General features: G+C 48.0%; 1 protein-coding gene across 7 annotated transcripts in view; it reads left to right on the forward strand.

The window, feature by feature from the left end:
• AKAP1 (A-kinase anchoring protein 1) overlaps positions 1–6062 on the forward strand; it is a 36186-nt gene extending 30124 nt beyond the window's left edge. For 6 of the 7 annotated variants that reach the window (XM_009432710.5, XM_063798060.1, XM_009432712.5 and 3 more), the window contains 5 exons: positions 849–999; positions 1598–1665; positions 3116–3189; positions 3717–3779; positions 4967–6062. In XM_009432710.5, coding sequence (XP_009430985.2) covers positions 849–999; positions 1598–1665; positions 3116–3189; positions 3717–3779; positions 4967–5041 — 431 coding nt within the window. In that variant the 3' untranslated portion in view covers positions 5042–6062. 7 annotated transcript variants of the gene reach the window in all.
• The last annotated feature ends 9962 nt before the right edge of the window (positions 6063–16024 follow it).

The raw sequence follows: 16024 nt of genomic DNA on the forward strand, positions 1-16024 counted from the left end.
GCAGTAGAAAACCTTCTGAAGTGATCTCTGTAGCCTTTTGTGTGTATTTTTTCCTTTTGGAAGGATAAGGACTTAGTTTTCATTGGCTTCTCTAAAGTTGCCTTAACCCAGCAGTAAAGACTGAAGTGGAGCCTGAGGGGTAACTGCCAGGGGTTCTCTCCAAGGGTCAGGACCCAGCACAGTCAGCCTCATGTCACAGGTCCTCATCCTGGCCAGTGTGGGCAGCTGTTGGGGTGCTGCTGGGAACGTTTACCTCCTGGTCTCGTCTGCCTCTGACCCACAGTGGGTTAGTGACCCCTAGATCCTGGGTGGCTGCCCAGGTGCTGTCAGCACCTTCCAGAGGCAAAGGCTAGAAGAAGGGGGTTTAGGCCCAGGAGGCCCCTTCTGGTCAAGCTCTCCAGCTGAGTTGTGGGCTGGAGCACACCCTAGGTATGAGGATGCTGAGATCTGCTGCACTTGATTTCTTCAGGGACTTTCTTTTAAATGTAAGGCTGGCCCTGGCCCCCATTCCCCGAGTGCCATATTTACTTGGTTTATTCCTATTCATCTGTGTCCCTCTTGGGTCCCAGAAGTTTTGGAGTAATGGATCTAGACTGAATGCTTCTCAGTCTGGATGGCCTCGGGGGCGGCACACTTGCTAGGCTGAACTTCTCACATCCAGGTTTTTCCCTCGGCTGGTCTTGGGCTTGGGGGAGGCTTTGCTTGGGGCCGGTTGCTGTTCCTGTCCCCTGCACTGTGGAGGTTGCAGGCCTCTGAGAGGTAACGCAGGGAGGTGGGTAGTGGCCAGGTGGCCCTTGGTGCCCTGCCCTGGCCCAGGCGTTCCACGCACTCTGCTCCCTACCCTGCAGTAACGGTCATCTGTGCTGCCCCTGGTGCGGACGGGGCCTGGTGGCGAGCCCAAGTGGTTGCCTCCTACGAGGAGACCAACGAAGTGGAGATTCGATACGTGGACTACGGCGGATATAAGAGGGTGAAAGTAGACGTGCTCCGGCAAATCAGGTGAGCGGAGATGCCTCAGACAGGCCTACGCCCTGCTTGTTCTGGGATGCGTGATCTCTGCGTGGCTGGCTCAGTTGTGCCAGGGCTTGGGTGAGGGTTAATTCTTCCCTCCTGCTGCCTACTGTGTTTTAGCAGAGTCTGATAGAAACAAACTCGATTACTCGCTTAGCCAAACTGAGCTAGAAGGCCTGTATTGTGGAAGAATCCCCAGCATCATCCTTCAAAAGTGAAGCTGGGCCAGGTGTGGTGGCCTGCTGCAAATCCCAGCGCTTTGGGAGGGTCACTTGAGTGCAGGAGTTCAAGACCAGACCGGGCAGTATAGCGAGACCTCATCTCTACAACATCAACAAAAAAGGAAAAAAGTGAAGCAGGCTCCTTTTTAGGAATTGGTCATAGGAAGTCCCTCTGAGGTCAGGCTTGCAGCAGGGTCGGCTGGCTGTGTTTGGGTGTGCCGTGAGCCGTGGCCTGCTGCAAAGTACGAACCCTCTGCTTTGCTGCATCCCAGGTTATGGGCGTCACTGTACAAAGATGAATACTGGCTTGGAGTGGAGTCAGCCTTCATGTCCACATTAAACTTGTTCCTTTCTTGCCTTCCCAGGTCTGACTTTGTCACCCTGCCGTTTCAGGGAGCAGAAGTCCTTCTGGACAGTGTGATGCCCCTGTCAGGTAACAGCTGAGGCCTTTGGCTTGGGGGATTGTTGGGGACAGTTGTTGAGAGTAGGTCTTTCTCAGAGCCTCCGTTCTCACCTGGAGGATTTATGCTAACATAAGTTGCTACCACTCAAGAGTTTCTGACTAAATAGGTCTGGGCTTAGGCCCAGGAACTTACATTGCTATCAAGTTCCCAGGTGAGACCAGTGCTGCTGATCCTTTGAGATCCACTGCTCTAGACTGTACTCAGACCTCAGGCATCAAGGGGCTTCCAACAAAGGCACTTTCCAGATTATAGTCCAGACCCAGAGTCTTAGCCCCGGTGGTTGAGGGCGTGCTGGTCACTGATACTGCTCAGCCAGGCCATAGCTCCATAGGGCACAGTGGGGACACCCTATCTGGTGTCTTAGACTATGAAAGCATTGTCAGAGGGAAGAGGACTGGCAAAATCTTGGGTAAATGACTTAGCCTCAATTTTCACCCCAGAACATGGGAATGGTACCTGTCTTTGATGCTGGCTGTGAGAATTACATAAACCTAAGATCTGGTGTGTAGAGGGTGGCGAAATGGCAGCTGTTTATGGCTAGGAATTTTATATTTGTAGGTGATAGTTCATCCCATCCCACTCCCTCCCCAGGTTTGCCCCTTCTGATCTTCTTCTTGCTTGTCTTAAGCAATTTGCATGCATTAGAAATACTACAGTCTAGCTGGAGTCGGCTTAGAGGGAGCACTGGGGCAAGATCTTTGTTTTGCTTCTTTTATTGCTGTTGCCCCTCCTTCCTCTCTGCTTCTGTCCATCTAAGCGATCTGTCCAGACCCAGCTGAAACTTTCTCCTTCGTAAGATTTTCCCGGATCTTCCTTGGTAAACCCCTGTCTCTCCCATCCTTGCCACTGCTTGCCTTGGGTATGGTGTTCTATGTAACTTTTGTAATCCAGCAAAGCTGAATGCTGCCGCAGCGCCTTGCCCACTCTGAGTGGCTGGCCTTATTGGGCTGTGTGGCCAACTGCCTGGGTTTGATTCCCACCTTCACCACTTGGGAGCTGGTTGACCTTCAGGAATCCACCTTTGCCTCAGTGTTCTCTCCTGTAAAGTGGGGATAGCACTTGGTGTTACTAATTTGGTGGAAGAACACATATGCTCTGCACTGCCAGCACCCGAGTTGGTGGGGGTGGTGGTGGTGCTGCTGCTGGTGGTATTGGTGGTGGTGTTAGTGGTGAAGTTTCTGTCCATCTGTTGTCTGTGCTCCAGTGGGCAACATGCAGTAGCGGCCCTTAGTTTATCCACTGGGAGTCATATGGAGGCCTAGGCTCCGTCTCTGACCTGGGTGGATCTCCTCAGTGCAGTTCTCAAGTCCCACAGCATCTGAAGCATTCTACTTGGAATGCACCTGAAACTTGTGTACATGACAAGGGTGCCTTGCCTCAGTGAGAGCCTAAATGCCGCTTTTCCTTTTCCTCCTGAAGACGATGACCAGTTTTCACCGGAAGCAGATGCCGCCATGAGCGAGATGACAGGGAATACAGCACTGCTTGCTCAGGTGTGTGGTTGGCAGGGGTGGGGGAGGCAGGCTGGCTGGGTTCTTGGGAACTGACCTTTCAATGCCTTCTTTCCTGTGGCTTGGCCCTGGATTGACCAGCAGTATTTAAGGAAAGGTGCATGAAGTAGCTAATACTTGATATTAGTCTGTTCTCACATTGCTGTAAAGAAATACCTGGGACTGAATAATCTATAAAGGAAAGAGGTGTAATTGACTCACAATTCTGCGGGCCTGGGGAGACCTCAGGAAACTTACAATCATGGCAGAAAGGGAAGAGGCACGTCTTACATGATGGGCAGGCAAGAGGCAGTATGTGAAGGAGGAACTGTCAGATACTTATAAAACCATCAGATCTCATGAGAACTCACTATGACGAGAACAGCATGGGCACACCGCCTCATGATCCAATCACCTCCCACCAGGTCTCTCCCTCGACACATGGGGATTATGGAGATTACAATTCAAGATGATATTTGAGTGGGGACACAAAACCTAACCATATTATTCTTTCCACCCCCCTTCTTCAGGTGACAAGTTACAGTCCAACTGGTCTTCCTCTGATTCAGCTGTGGAGTGTGGTTGGAGATGAAGTAAGTTCTGCCTTCTTTTCCTTCTGTGTTGCTGGCCCGAAGTAATGGATTGATTAGGAGCTGGTCCTGGGATTTGTGTTAATCAGAGGATATAACTGTAGACAAGCACCTCCTAGGGGACACTTTGGATGTCCTGATTGGCAGTGGTGATGCCAGTGTCCTCTAGTGGGTAGAGGCCAAGGATGCCACTAAACATCCCATAGTATTCAGGACAGCCCCCCACAGCAAATAATTATCCAACCCCAAATGTCAATAGCGCCAAGGTGGAGAAACCCTGTGCGAGACTTTCTGGGACCTTCTGTCTGTTGAGTTTTTCTGTCCTCTATCTTATGGTATGAAAGCTTAGATTTCTTCAGCATATTAAAAAGCCTGTCCTGCCCAGGTACAGTGGCTCACTCCTGTAATCCCAGCACTTTGGGAGGCCGAGACGGGCAGATCACTTGAGGTCAGGAGTTTGAGACCAGCCTGGCCAACATGGCGAAACCCCCATCTCTACTAAAAATGCAAAAATCTGCTGGGTGTGGTGATGCACACCTGTGATCCCAGCTGCTTGGGAGGCTGAGGCAGGAGAATCACTTGAACCTGGGAGACGGAGGTTGCAGTGAACCAACATTGTGCCACTGCACTCCAGCCTGGGTGACAGAGCAAGACTCTGTCTCAAAAAACAAAAACAAAAAAACCCTATCCTTATGCCACAGCAGCCAACAGAACACTTAAATAAATGTTCCTGTTGGCTAGAGCATAAGCCATGTCCCCCACCCTGTTACTTTTTTTTTTTTTTTTTTTTTTGAGATAGTCTTGCTCTTGTTATCCAGGCTGGAGTGCAGTGGCGTGATCTTGGCTCACTGTAACCTCCGCCTCCGGGGTTCAAGCGATTCTGCTTCAGCCTCAGTAACTGGGATTACAGGTGCCTGCCACCACACCTGGCTAATTTTTGTATGTTTAATAGAGACGGAGTTTCACCATGTTGGCCAGGCTGGTCTCGAACTCCTGACCTCAGGTGATCCACCTGCCTCAGCCTCCCAAAATGCTAGGATTACAGGCATGAGCCACTGCGTCTGGCCTACACTGTTACTCTCATACATCTGTTGCCTGCAGTGGCAACCGGGGAGGGGAGAACTCATGTTGGCTAGGGAGATGGCCCCAGGATGCCATGGACAAAGCTTTAAGGGAACTTTCTTTTCTAGGTGGTGTTGATAAACCGGTCCCTGGTGGAGCGAGGCCTTGCCCAGTGGGTAGACAGCTACTACACAAGCCTTTGACCCCCATGCTGCTTCCTGAGAGTCTTTTTTTGCACTGTTGAAATTGGGCTTGGCACTCAAGTCAAAGATGAACATCGGAATAACAAACATTGTCCTCTCCAGAAAGTCCTTTCTTTCTCCATACTGTAGTCCTATTGAGAAGACATTTCGTCTCTGAGAAAAAAGGATGGAACTATGGGTTCTCTTCTCAAAGCCAAAGGATAGTGTTTAACAAGCCAGCTGGCTTATCCTGGTTCTCAGCTGTTTACAAAAAAAAAAAGGAATAGAAACAGTTTCAACCAGATTGTCCTATTCCCCCTGTTCCATTCCCCTCTTCTTCCTTCTATCTCCTTCCCCGGCAAAAACCAAACAAACTGGCAGACAGGCCAGGGATGTATGTTGCTTGCTTGAGAGGGTTTCTTTTACTTCAAAATCTTTCTTCAGGGAGCAAGACATGAACTGACTAATTGGTATCCACTACTTGTACAGCTTACATAAATGAATTGATGATATTTAACCAGTTTTTATAAACTTCATTTAGGTCTCTAAACACAGACTTTTTAAATTGCAACTGTAAATATGAAATGGTCATCACATCTGACCTTGGTCAGTGGGGAGGGGAACTGGTATCCTGCCAAGCCTGGTTGTAATTTGTAACCATTTTCTATTTGTGCAAGCTCTGTAAATATGTGTTTAAACAAATGTAATATTTTGTACAAGATACACTGGAGAACAAAGGGAACTCAAGATTTTTCCAGCCACATGTCACCTGTAGGTAGAAGTAAGCTCTGCAGTGCAGCTTCTGCTCTTGGCCCCTCTGGCCAGGGCCCCTGTGGCTTCCTGCACACTGGACAGGTGACTGTATGGTAGAGACTGTGATCTGGGAACTTTTTGCTGTACAAATCTGTTTAAAAAAAAAAAAAAGTAACTCATTGAATTAACTTGCAGTGGTGTGTTTGATTATTTTTTAGACTGGCTTCAGCATTGTGCAGTTTAAAAATAAGTAACTTAAGTAACTTACATAAATCTTCAATTGTATGAACTGCAGCTTTGAGTCCATTTTTTTCCAGTGGTGAAGAATTGGGGGGGGCGGAGAGTGAAGAGGGGGGCGGTGAATGTGGCGAACTGGATCACAGGCCCCACACAACTGCCTCTGCAGGAGACCCATGGTTTTTTGAAGACAATTTGGCCAGAAATTTCTATCTGGCCTTTTCCTCTCTCTCCTTGTCCCACCAGGTGGCAGCCAAGCGTCCTCCGACTTCTTCACTGCATGTTAACTGGCCAGACTCAGTTTAAAGCACTGGCTTCCAAAACGGGTTGTGCCTTCTTTGGTTGTCATTCTTAATAGATTCGTGAAGTTATTTAATTTACTGTAGTGATAAGAATGATGTAAAAAATACATGTAAGTTATGGGATGAGATACTGCCTCAATTTAATAGCCCCTGCTCTTAAAGAAGGCTGGCCACTGCAGCCCAGGCCTACCCCAGTGCCCTGCCCCTGCCCCCTACGTTTGAGGCCTCTGGCTGCAGGGCTGTTGAGCTTGAGCTCTAGTTTTTAGAGAGCTGACGTAGCCTGAGGGTCATTCTGATTGGAGATATCCTCCCACCGCACACCCACTCCTGGGAGCTCCTCCCAGTTCCAACCCAGCTGGCTTGTTCTTTCCGTCTCTCTGTCCTGGCCAAGCCTGAGCTGTGGCCATTGTCAGGTGCCCATCTTCCCCTCCATCCAGGTTCTCGCCTGTGTGGTTAACAGCCTCTGTTTCCCTCATCTGTAAGATGAGATAACCTCATAAGGCAATTTAATCATGGAAATGCCCTCTGCTTCTACAGTGCTTGGTCCCAGGGAGCTCCCCTGCAGTTCCTTAGCCACTATTGGCTTTAAGTCCTGGCAGGAATTGGGTGTGACTTTGGCCAAGTCACCATACACCCAGGTCTAAGCTTTTCCTCTATAATCCAGCATTGCTGGAGCATGAAAAGGTCTACGGAAGCCTTCTGACTAACTTAGGGAATGCTCACAGAGCCTGGTGTGCAGATTTAGCTTTTATCTCCAGGGAACCATTGAGGGGTTTCAAACATTAAAACATGCTTCTGGTGCAGGGAGAAGGGTGGGTGAGGTGGAGGTGTAGACATGAGAAAAAAGGGATTCCCCTGGGATGGAGCCTGGGACAGACAAGATGTGATGAAGTCAGGATCCTCAGATAAAGCCCCCTGGGCTTTGATGAGCGGGATGGGCTGCTACCCAGGACTCCCACGCCTTAGAGTCCTACCCTGCAAGGGTGCCTCCATTAAACTCGGTTTGGAATGCTGGAGGAAGAGCAAGTTGGAGGCTGGTGAAGGACTTGTACTCCTCGAATAAATGCTTCTCAGATTGTTATGGGCCTTTGATTAATTTCCAGAGTTCTGAAAAACTTGACTTTTAACCATTTTGCCAGAAATCTCATTGTTCTTAAGGAGGAGCAGATTTATGAAGGTCCTCGCTCCATCCCTCCGCAAGTCAGCTGCCTGGGCAAGTGCATTTGAGACGCCCTCTTTTAATTACCTGTGGGGCATCCAGGGGATGTCTTGGTGTGAATTGGAAACTCACGGGAGAAGCCAGTGCTGGCAAGAGATCTGGTAATCTACCCAGGGTGTAGGGGAGAGGGGTGGAATGCTGGATGCAGGAGGCTAGAGCTTCCACCCTGTTCTCACTGTAGGCATTGGTGTCAGTACTGCCCCTCTGGTCTCTGGGGCATCACCATGGCGGCTGGGTTTTAGGGTTACTGCTATACCTTGTACAACTTCAGGTATGCCACTTGTAGACATCAACATCTGTCAGACGATAACTAATGTCAGTTCTAAGATAAAATGAGAGTTGTAGCTAGAGTTAGGGAGTGCTTACTGTGTCAGGTGCTGTCTCTTTTACAGGTAACACTGAGTCCTTGACACAACCCAGGGAGGCAGGGAGTCCGTAGATGAGCAGACCCAAGAGGTAGAAGATGTTGATTTTGGAAAGTGGTTCGTAGATAGAGCAGAGCTGAAACTAAAAACCAGGCTGCTACCCCAGGCCAGGTGCTCTTCACCACCACCCCTAAAGCAGCGTGGATTCATCTTGCCCCAGTCCACATCCCCAAATAAATGCCACAGTGATTAAATGATCAGTCCATGGAAAAGCTTTGGAACTTAGAGTGGGAAAGATACCATGACAAGAGAGATCAATGATTTTGCTTTTATGGAAAATTTAAATCTTAAGTAACATAAAGCCAAGAGACACTTGCAGCAGCTAGGGCCAAAGAGTGGACGTTTTGAATCTGTGATAACGTAAAACAAGGAAAACTGGCCAGGCACGGTGGATCGCGCCTGTAATCCCAGCATTTCAGGAGGCTGAGTTGGGTGGATCACTTGAGGCCAGGAGTTCGAGACCAGCCAGGCCAACATAGCAAAAACCCCATCTCTACAAGAAAAATGACATGGTGGCACGCACCTGTAATCCCAGCTACTTGGGAAGCTGAGACAGGAGAGTCGCTGGAACCTAGAAGGCGGAGGTTGCAGTGAGCTGAGATCACACCACTGGACTCCAGCCTGGGTGACCAGAGCCAGACTGTCTCAAAAAAACAAAGAAAAAACCCAAAACAAATCTCTAAGTTTCCATTGGGAAATATCATAAAGGATATGGATGGAAAATCTGGGTCTGTTCCTAGACCAGCAGTGTCCAATAGAAATATGTGAGCCACATCTGTAATTTAAAACTTTCTAGGAGCCACAATTAAAAAGTGCAAAGAAACAGATGAAATTAATTTTCATAATACTTTAAGTCCTATCATTTCAGCATGTAATGGATATGAAACATATTAATGAGTTGTTTTACAGTATTTTTCCTACTAAGTCCAGTGTGCATTTTACACTTCAGCATATCTCTGTTCAGGCCGGCCATATTTCAAGGGCTTGATAGCCACGTGTGGCTTGTGGCTACCACGTTGGACAGTGTAGGCCTGGACTATTCCATTGATCACTATCACACTGATACTGACAGCCTTATTTATGTTCTTCCTTATTCAAAAAGTTGTATGTCCTTTTGCACATTTATTTTTCCAGATGAACTTTAGAATCATTTTGCAGGGAAGGGGGCCATACTAAATATTCTATTGGTATTTGAAAATAATGCACGCTATTGAGTTGGTATAAAGTTTTATATAATCTATGAAGTTGGGTGTGTAAAATATTTGAATTTATTGTTTTCCTTTCTCGCCCTCTCCTTCCCTGGTTTTTTTTTTTTTTTAAATACAGGGTCTCGATCTGCTGCCCAGACTGGAGTGCAGTGGTGCAGTCAGCTCATTGCAGCCTCGAACTCCCTGACTCAAGCAATCCTCCCTCCTCAGCCTCCTGAGCAGCTGGGAGCACAGGCGCACGCCACCACACCGAACTAATTTGTTTTTTCATTGTTTTTGTAGAGATGAGGTCTTGCCATGTTGCCCAGGCTGGTCTTGATCTCCTGGCCTCAAGCGATCTCCGCTACCTCAGCCCCCAAAGTGCTGGGATTACAGACACAAGACACTGCACCCAGCCCTGAAATTGTTGTCAGAGCATGTATGAGACCTTGTACATCAACATTTTTTTTTGTAGTTTGGCTGGGCATCTCTGGTAGACTGGATGTCTTGCCAAAAATTCTGTCGTCCTCACGGTAGGATCGTACATCCTACTGTGTTTTGTTGGACTCAGGCATGGACTCATCCTGGTCAGTGGAAGATGGGTAAAGGTGGCACAAGTCACCAAGGCAGATGCCTTGAGCCAGTATGTGGTTCGCTTGTCTTCTCCCTCTGCACCAGCATTGGCTACATGCCAGGTAGATACCCATCCACCCACCTGGGTCCCAGTGTGAAGATAACATGGAACAGGGCTGCAGCCAGCTCTCAATGGGTGTGTGGTTTGTGAAACATCTCACATGAGCCTCTGAGGTTCGGGGCTTGTGTGTTCCCCATGGCCTGTCATTCTAGGGTCCCACACCTTTCCTCCAAGGGCTCAGAGCTCTGGCCATAAAAGCTGCCAGGGTACCATGTTCTTATGCCTGACTGGGGACAAGCTCCTCGCCCTCTCTTCTCATAACCCCATCTGTAAACAGTGGGGGTGAATTAGGTGAGTGCTGACATCCTTGCCAGGTTTGACTTTTGACTGATCTGTGAATAGGAGCCTTCCTGAAGATTCCTCTTAATGAGGCTGACTTGTATTTTTACAAAGCAAATCATCTAAGAGAGATCTTGGCTGTTTCTTGTTAGAAATAGGCCCAACTGACATCTGGTGGGGACAGACAGTATTTGAGAAGCCCTGATGCTCTGGGCAAGGAAGGCGGATACCTCCTACCTGGAGCTGGGATGGATTTCTTGTCTTTCACCAGCCTCCCTGGCTTGGTGACAGGCAGGAGCTCTGACTGCTCCCACTGATTTCTTTCTCTCCATTGAGCACCTGCTGTATGCCAAGCATCCTGCTGGGGGCTTCAAAGATGAAACAAACATTGAGCCTTTAGGGAGCGTCTCTGTTTTGGGAGTGGGGTTTGATGATCTCGGTGCAGATGGTGCTTTCCTGAGTGGGTGCCTTCTCCCACTTTGTAATGGGATCCTGGCAATTGCTGGTGAGGTAGGAAGGAAACTGAGGCTTCAAATCAGCAGAGCCAGACTTGAACCGGGTCTTCTGCACTCCAGACTCTGTCTTTGCTTGCATGTGATGCCTCTGCTTCTCTTTATGATGGCCCGAGCACCAAAGGGACATGTTGACAAGAAGGATGAATGAGGCGACAGGTGGGAGGGCTCCTCTCCAGAGCTGGCCTCGTCCAGGCTTTGAAGGAAGAGGAGGCCGAACAGAGTGGCATGGCAGGTGAGGGAGAAGCTGCATGGCCAGGGTCATTGCCATGATGGGAGGCACTTCCTGCTGAGATTGGGGCTGGTCCTGTGATCTGGCTCATGGACACTTGGAAAAGGAGATGGTAAAAGAGCAGGGGCTGGGCACGATGGCTCACACTTACAATCCCAGCACTTTGGGAGGTCGGGGTGGAAGGATCACTTGAGCCCAGGAGTTGGAGACCAGCCTGGGCAACATAGTGAAACCCCATCTCTACTAAAAATACAAAAATTAGCCAGGTGTGGTGGTGCATGCCTGTAGTCCCAGCTACTTGGGAGACTGAGGCAAGAGGTGGAGGCTATAGTTGAGCCATGATTGCACCACTGCACTCCAGCCTGGACAATAAAGTGAGACCCTGTCTCTAAAAAATAAAAATAAAGTGAGAGGATGACATGATCACAGGAAGCTGTCTGTGAAAACATCACTTATAGAAGTCCTGTCTTTTTCATCTTTTAATAGGTAATAAACACATAATACATGATTCCAAAGATACTTAAGGATAACCAGAAAAAAGGAAATCCTCCTGTTTCCCCCAGACACCCACATTTTCTCTCTGGAGGACACTATATCTAGTTTCTTGTGTTTCTTACCAGAGGTTCAATCCCTGCACACCCAGCACACATAGATGATAGCATAACATAAACAGGGTCACACACTAGGCCGGGGTTTGTCAATAAAGTTTTATTGGAACAGGCATGACCATTTGTTTATGTATTGCCTGTGGCTGTGTTTGTGCTACAGCCACAGAGGTGAGTACCTACAATAGACTGGATGCCCTGCAAAGCCAAAAATATCTAGTCTTTCACAGAAAGTTTGCTGGCCCCTGCTGGAAACACTCGTGTGCAATTCCTAACCCCCACCACCCTCCATTTAATCAAACTTAAATGCAGCTTTGATATTTATTTGCCTCTTTTCCAACCATGAGTTTTTTTGGTCTGTTTTTTTTTTTGAGACAGAGTCTCGCTCTGTCGCCCAGGCTGGAGTGCAGTGGCACCATCCCGGCTCACTGCAACCTCCACCTCCCGGGTTCACGCAATTCTCCTGCCTCAGCCTTGTGAGTAGCTGGGATTACAGGTGTGCACCACCATACCCAGCTAATTTTTGTATTTTTAGTAGAGATGGGGTTTCACTATGTTGCCCAGGCTGGTCTCGAACTCCTGAGCTCAAGCAGTCCACCCACCTCTGCCTCCCAAAGTGCTGGGATTAGAGGCGTGAGCCACAGCGCCGGGCCAACCATGAGTTCTTTAGATTTTGAAAATTGCAGAATCTCAGCTTCCTTGTGATGATAGTAGGCAGCTCTGTGCCTTGTAGACCTCCTTCCTGGTACCTGCCTTGTTCCTGGTAGAGTGATCAGGCACAGAACCCTCCACCCCCAGAGGGTGGGCAGTCTTCTCAGGATAGACTGGGAAGACCCTCTTTAGACAGCAGTGTGGTCCAGGAACCTGCAGCGCTGGCAGCTCCTGGGAGCAGAATCTCAGGCTCCACCCTCCTGAATCCTCATTTTTGTGACTCCCAGGCTATTCATACATTCATCAAAGTTTGAACACTTGATGAGCCCAGGGCATGGATGCTCAACCCTGGCTGCATATTGGAATCATTCTGAAAACTACTGATGCCTTCGCAGGACATGCTTAAGTTATGGCTAAAAAAACAAACAACAACAACAACAAAAAAAGTTTAAATGACTTGATGCCAGAGACCTGTTTTCAAAGACACGGATTTAATTGGTCTGGGCTACACCCTGGGCACTGGGAGAGATTTAGAAAAAGTATTACCTTTGGAGTGTAACGTGTACACCAAAGCACACCAAGTGCACACATCTTGAGTGTAGATCATGATGCATTTTCACAAACTTGTGCATCTGGGTAACCATCACCAGAGGAAGTTAAAGGAACATTTCTAGGATCCCAGGAGTTGACCTCATGCCCTTGTTTAATCAATACCTTGTCCCCTAGGGAACTGTAATTTTACCACTGTAAGATTAATTTTCCGCCGGGCACGGTGGCTCACGCCTGTAATCCCAGCACTTTGGGAGGCCGAGGAGGGTGGATCACGAGGTCAGGAGATCGAGACCATCCTGGCTAACACGGTGAAACCCCGTCTCTACTAAAAATACAAAAAATTAGCCGGGCGTGGTGGTGGGTGCCTGTAGTCCCAGCTACTCGGGAGGCTGAGGCAGGAGAATGGCATGAACCCAGGAGGCGGAGCTTGCAGTGAGCGGAGATCGCGCCACCGCCACCGCACTCCAGCCTGGATGACAGAGCGAGACTCCATCTCAAAAATAAATAAATAAATAAATAAAATATTAATTTTCCTACTCTGGAACTTCGTGTTAATGGGATGATGCAGTCTGCACTCTTGCATCTTAGTGTTTGCACTCACCGTTTTGCCTGAGATGGCACGTACCTCAGCTCTCTTGTGTGCATCCCACTGTATGAATATACTATAATTTATTTACCCATTCTTTGATGTTCATTGAGGTTTCTGGTTTTAGGCTGTAATGCATAAAGCTCCTATCCTTCATTTTTGTATTTTTAGTGGATGCATGTATTCATTTCTCTTGGGCACACACCTGTGAGGGGCACACACCTGTGAGGGTCACACACCACAGAGTAGGAACATGTTTAGCTCCAGTAATTATTTGTGTCTTGGGATTTTTGTTTGTTTGTTTTTTTGAGACAGGATCTCTCTCTGTTGCCCAGGCTGGAGTGCAGTAGCACAATTTTGGCTCACTGCAACCTCTGCCTCCTGGGCCCAAGGGATCCTCCTACCTCAGTCTCCCAAGTAGCTGAAACTACAGGCTCGTGTCACCATGCCTGGCTAATTTTCGTATTTATTGTAGAGATGGGGTTTCACCATGTTGCCCAGACTGGTCTAGGACTCCTGGACTCAAGCAATCCTCCTGCCTCAACCCCCTAAAGTGCTGGGATTATAAGCAGGAGCCACCTCGCCCATCTATGTATTTGGATTGTTAAAGCTCACCAGGTGATTCTGATTTGCTGCTGGAATCAAGAATCCCTGTTCCCAGCTGGGCACAGTGGCTCAAGCCTGTAATCCCAGCACTTTGGGAGGCTTAGGTGGGCAGATCACCTGAGGTCAGGAGTTCAAGACCACCCTGGCCAACATGGTAAAACCCCGTCTCTACTAAAAGTACAAAAATTAGCCAGGCATGGTGGCAGGTACTGATAATCCCAGCTACTTGAGAAGCTGAGGCAGGAGAATAGCTTGAACTCGGAGGGTGGAGGTTGCGGTGAGCTGAGATCACACCACTTCACTCCAGCCTGGGTGAAAGAGTGAAACTCCACCTCAAAAAAAAAAAAAAAAAATCCTTGCTCTAGAGAGATGGCTGTCAACTCATGCTGCCAAGTGCTGCTCTGAGGGCAGTGGTTGAACTCTTCCAGCAGCCATTCTGTGAGTTTCCTCAGTAGCCTTCCAATAAATCCCTAATCCATTTCTGTTGCTTGCCACCAATGAGCCCTATCCAACCAGACACACGGTTCCAGTACAACTCCCACCCGGCCCTCCGGTTCAGTGTTTACATCTCTTCCTATCATCACTGTTGATTGGATTTCAGTCTCAACCTCCTGTCTCCCCTGCCAGAGCCCTCAATATCTGCTGCCGCCTAGCTCAGACTCTTGACAGAGTTCTTTCTTCTGTGTTCTCCGGGTCATTTTGAATACGGCCATCTGAATATATGAACGTGGTAGTGGGAGTCGGAGATTCACAACACCCTCTGTATCTTGAGACTACTAACATAGGGTTGATGTGAGGCTGAAATGGCCTAGAACATGTAAAGCTCTTACCACAAGGCCTGGCATGTAGAAATTACTCAATAAATGATGCCTGAATGCAGGTGATTTCCATCGTCACACAAAGTTTTAATGGACTGCATTCCACTATCCTATAGGGTAGCCATTGGCCATCTGGGGCTATTGAGCATTTGAACCGTGACTTGTCTGAATTGAGAAGTGTTATAAATATAAAATATACACCTTATAAGAAAAATAATAATTACACATTGAAATATTATTTTGGACATTGCGGGTTAAATAAAACATAGTTACACTTTTTTTTTCTTTTTTTGAGACAGAGTCTCACTCTGTCACCCAGGCTGGAGTGCAGTGGCGCGATCTCAGCTCACTGCAAGCTCTACCTCCCGGGTTCACGCCATTCTCCTGCCTCAGCATCCTGAGTAGCTGGGACTACAAGTGCCCGCCACCACACCCGGCTAATTTTTTTTTTTTTTTTTTTTTTTTTTTTTTGTATTTTTAGTAGAGACGGAGTTTCACCGGTTACACTTGTTTTTTTAAAGGGTGGCTAGTGGACATGCTAAGATCACATGTGTGGCTCTTAGTCCTGTTGGACAGCATGGGGTGGAGGAACATCATTATAGGAGGTCACACCCTTTCAGACAGTGTTTCTCAAATGAGGGAGCTCAGGCCATTAGCCTCAGTTTACCTGGAGTGCTTGTTAAAAAAAGCAAAGTGCTGGGACCTGGACTCTACATTTTCAATAAGCCTCCCAGGCTAAACTCATGCCCACTGCTCCTATAACTAGGGACCATTTGATTTTACTCATAAACAGGCATGCTCCCTTGCTTTAGGTTGTGAATTGACGGAATCCTTGTTTCCTACGTTGACTTGGCTGCTAGGAAGTGTTCGGGACTAAGTTTTTGGTTAAGTTAGGGTTTAATTATTGTGTAATCTGGGTGGCTGTGTCGCTGTCTTCCAATGTCTTGCCTTAGGCTGGAAGTATCCCGAGGACAAATACCAAAGTCTATTTGCACAGTTGAAAGTTTCTCGCCTTAAAACAGCCGTCTTCCAGTCTCAGTTCTGTCGCTGTGGGACTTTGGGCAGGACACAGTCTGTAAAGATCCCATTCTCTTGTGGTTGTTCAGAGTATGAAAAGTGATCGTTTATCTTCAATAAAACACTTACTTAAAAAAAATAGAGATGATAAAGGTGAAGGCGCTTGGAGAGGGCTAGTTTTCAGGGTTACTCAATGCACACAGCACAGATTGCTGCCACTATGTCTTAGACCACTAGATGGTGCCACAGCACAAGCTACTGGAAGCGTCCTCCCCGCCTTCCACCTCCCCCCATCCCCACCCCGCCCCCAGTAGTTAGAACAGCCGTCC

Source organism: Pan troglodytes, chromosome 19 (genome assembly GCF_028858775.2).
Source record: "Pan troglodytes isolate AG18354 chromosome 19, NHGRI_mPanTro3-v2.0_pri, whole genome shotgun sequence".
NCBI classification, from domain to species: Eukaryota; Metazoa; Chordata; class Mammalia; order Primates; family Hominidae; genus Pan; species Pan troglodytes.